Consider the following 1,924-nt stretch of genomic DNA (forward strand, 5'->3'; position numbering starts at 1 on the left):
ATCGTCACTCTGGTACAGCTCGACACACTTGTCTTGTATGATGCGAGATGGCTCGTGATGCTGGCTTGCGTACAAGTGGGTTGCGACACCGCTGCTCTCGTTGCCGTTACTGATGTGTTTTAATAGTGCAGCGAGAGAAATAGCGGTTGAGTCCTGCTTCCAGTCGGGATTGCGAGAGCTGAAGTCAGCTACCACGTTAGTGTCCCCTTTGATCCATTTAAACAACGGTTGGTACATTCCAAGCTCGTTGAGCCATCTTGCCAGCCGCTGCGAACACGTTTTCTGCTGAAGACTCGTTTCCAGTATGCGATGGTCCGTGTTGATCATGAAAGGTTTATCAATTAAGTACACATGCCACGTGCGCATTGCAAACAGAGCTACGAGAAGCTCTTTTTCGCGAGTTGGGTATTTCAGTTCCGCTTCGCTGTGCTTTCTGCCGCCATAAGCAATAATTTGTTCTCCACCTTCGTCATCAAGCTGGTACAAGTATCCTCCTACAGCGAAGTCTGATGCATCCATTTTCACGCAAAACATTCGATCGAAGTCAGGATGAGCGAGACCTGGCGGTTGCGATAGTCTACGCTTGAGTTCTTCAAAGCACTTTCGGTGCTGCTCGTTGAACTGGAGCTGCTCGTTTCTAATTTTTTCCCTTAATCAACTCAGTGAGAGGCGCGGATAATTCTGCAAAATCTGGGCAGTACTTGAGTACATACACACTGGTGCCGAGGAACGACTGGAGTTCACGTTTTGAGCGAGGCGTAGGCCAATTCTGGATCACTCTTATCTTGTCGGGGTCCATCCGAATACCACGACTACCGATGAAATCGCCCAGACAAGGAATTTCTGATGCACAGAATGTACACTTCGAGAGTTTGACGTAAAGTTGTTCTGCCTTGCACCTCTCTAAAACCTTTTCGAGGGCAACAAGGTGATCTTCCACATGATTTGTCTCGGGGTAGACAAACAAATCGTCAAAATATGCCTTGCAGAAGCTGCTCTGATCGGCAAAAACTTTCTGGATCAGGCGATTGAACGCAGCAGGACTACAGGAGAGGCCCATTGGGGTGACCAAATACTCGAAAAGCCCATTCGGCGTTGTGAAGGCGGTGTAAGGGATGTCTTCGGTTCGTAAGCGGACTTGAAAGAAGCCCCATAGCAGGTCCATGGCTGAGAACATCTTGCCACGACGCATTGCATCAAAAATATCTTCCTTTCGGGGTACAGGCGTCGAGGGCAAGCGGATTTTTACGTTGATGCCTCGGAAATCATGAACCACACGCCAACCAACTGCCTTTCTCACGCAGAATGTCGGTGCCGCGTACGGTGACTTTGAGGGCCGTATGATTCCAGCTTTCAACATCTCGTCGGTCCAGTCTCGAATCGCCTTTTTCATCTCCTCACTTAGTCTGAACTGCTTTCGAGCTACAGGAGTGTCGTCGACTAGCTCGATCTCAGCTCGTATGTCATCAGAACGAGTTGGTGGTATCGTTGGGAGCTGAGAGCGGAAAACTACATCCTTGTAGCGAAGCAGCAATTGTTCGGCTGGGTGTCCTTTGAGTGCCTCCCAGTCTTGTGCCAATTGATGATCGGCCTTAGAACTGTCAGGATCATGTTGAATCACGGAGCAAAATTCGTTGTCTTCTTCTCGCAGTAGTTTCTTCAGCTTTTTCGCAGGTACTACGCGAGTTGACCCTTGTGCACTGTCGAAGTCATGATGTATGTAGAACTGCTGGAGAGCATCATCATCCCGAGTACTGTGGCCATTTCGGAGACGTCGTCGACCTGCTTTTCGAGCTGGGGCGTGTCGTAGGCACTGCCTGAAGGACACAACGGACGACTGTGTATCACTGCGAAACGATATTGTTCGGTTGGTCCAGTCGATGTCAGGGTTCACTTGTTCAAGCCATGGCCAGCCGAGTAGCAT

The 1,924-nt window shown here is 49.6% G+C and overlaps 1 protein-coding gene across 1 annotated transcript in view; it reads right to left on the reverse strand.

Annotated features, from left to right (window-relative positions):
* Positions 1 to 1,764, reverse strand: part of PPTG_24175 (hypothetical protein) — a gene marked incomplete at its 5' end in the record, with an annotated part of 6,992 nt that extends 5,228 nt beyond the window's left edge. Inside the window, 3 exons of the mRNA XM_008915585.1 lie at positions 74 to 637; positions 714 to 1,598; positions 1,682 to 1,764. Coding sequence (XP_008913833.1) covers positions 74 to 637; positions 714 to 1,598; positions 1,682 to 1,764 — 1,532 coding nt within the window. The remainder of the gene's footprint in view (positions 1 to 73; positions 638 to 713; positions 1,599 to 1,681) is intronic.
* Between the last annotated feature and the right edge of the window lie 160 nt (positions 1,765 to 1,924).

The sequence above is a fragment of the Phytophthora parasitica genome (assembly GCF_000247585.1).
Source record: "Phytophthora parasitica INRA-310 unplaced genomic scaffold supercont2.72, whole genome shotgun sequence".
NCBI lineage: Eukaryota > Oomycota > Peronosporomycetes > Peronosporales > Peronosporaceae > Phytophthora > Phytophthora nicotianae.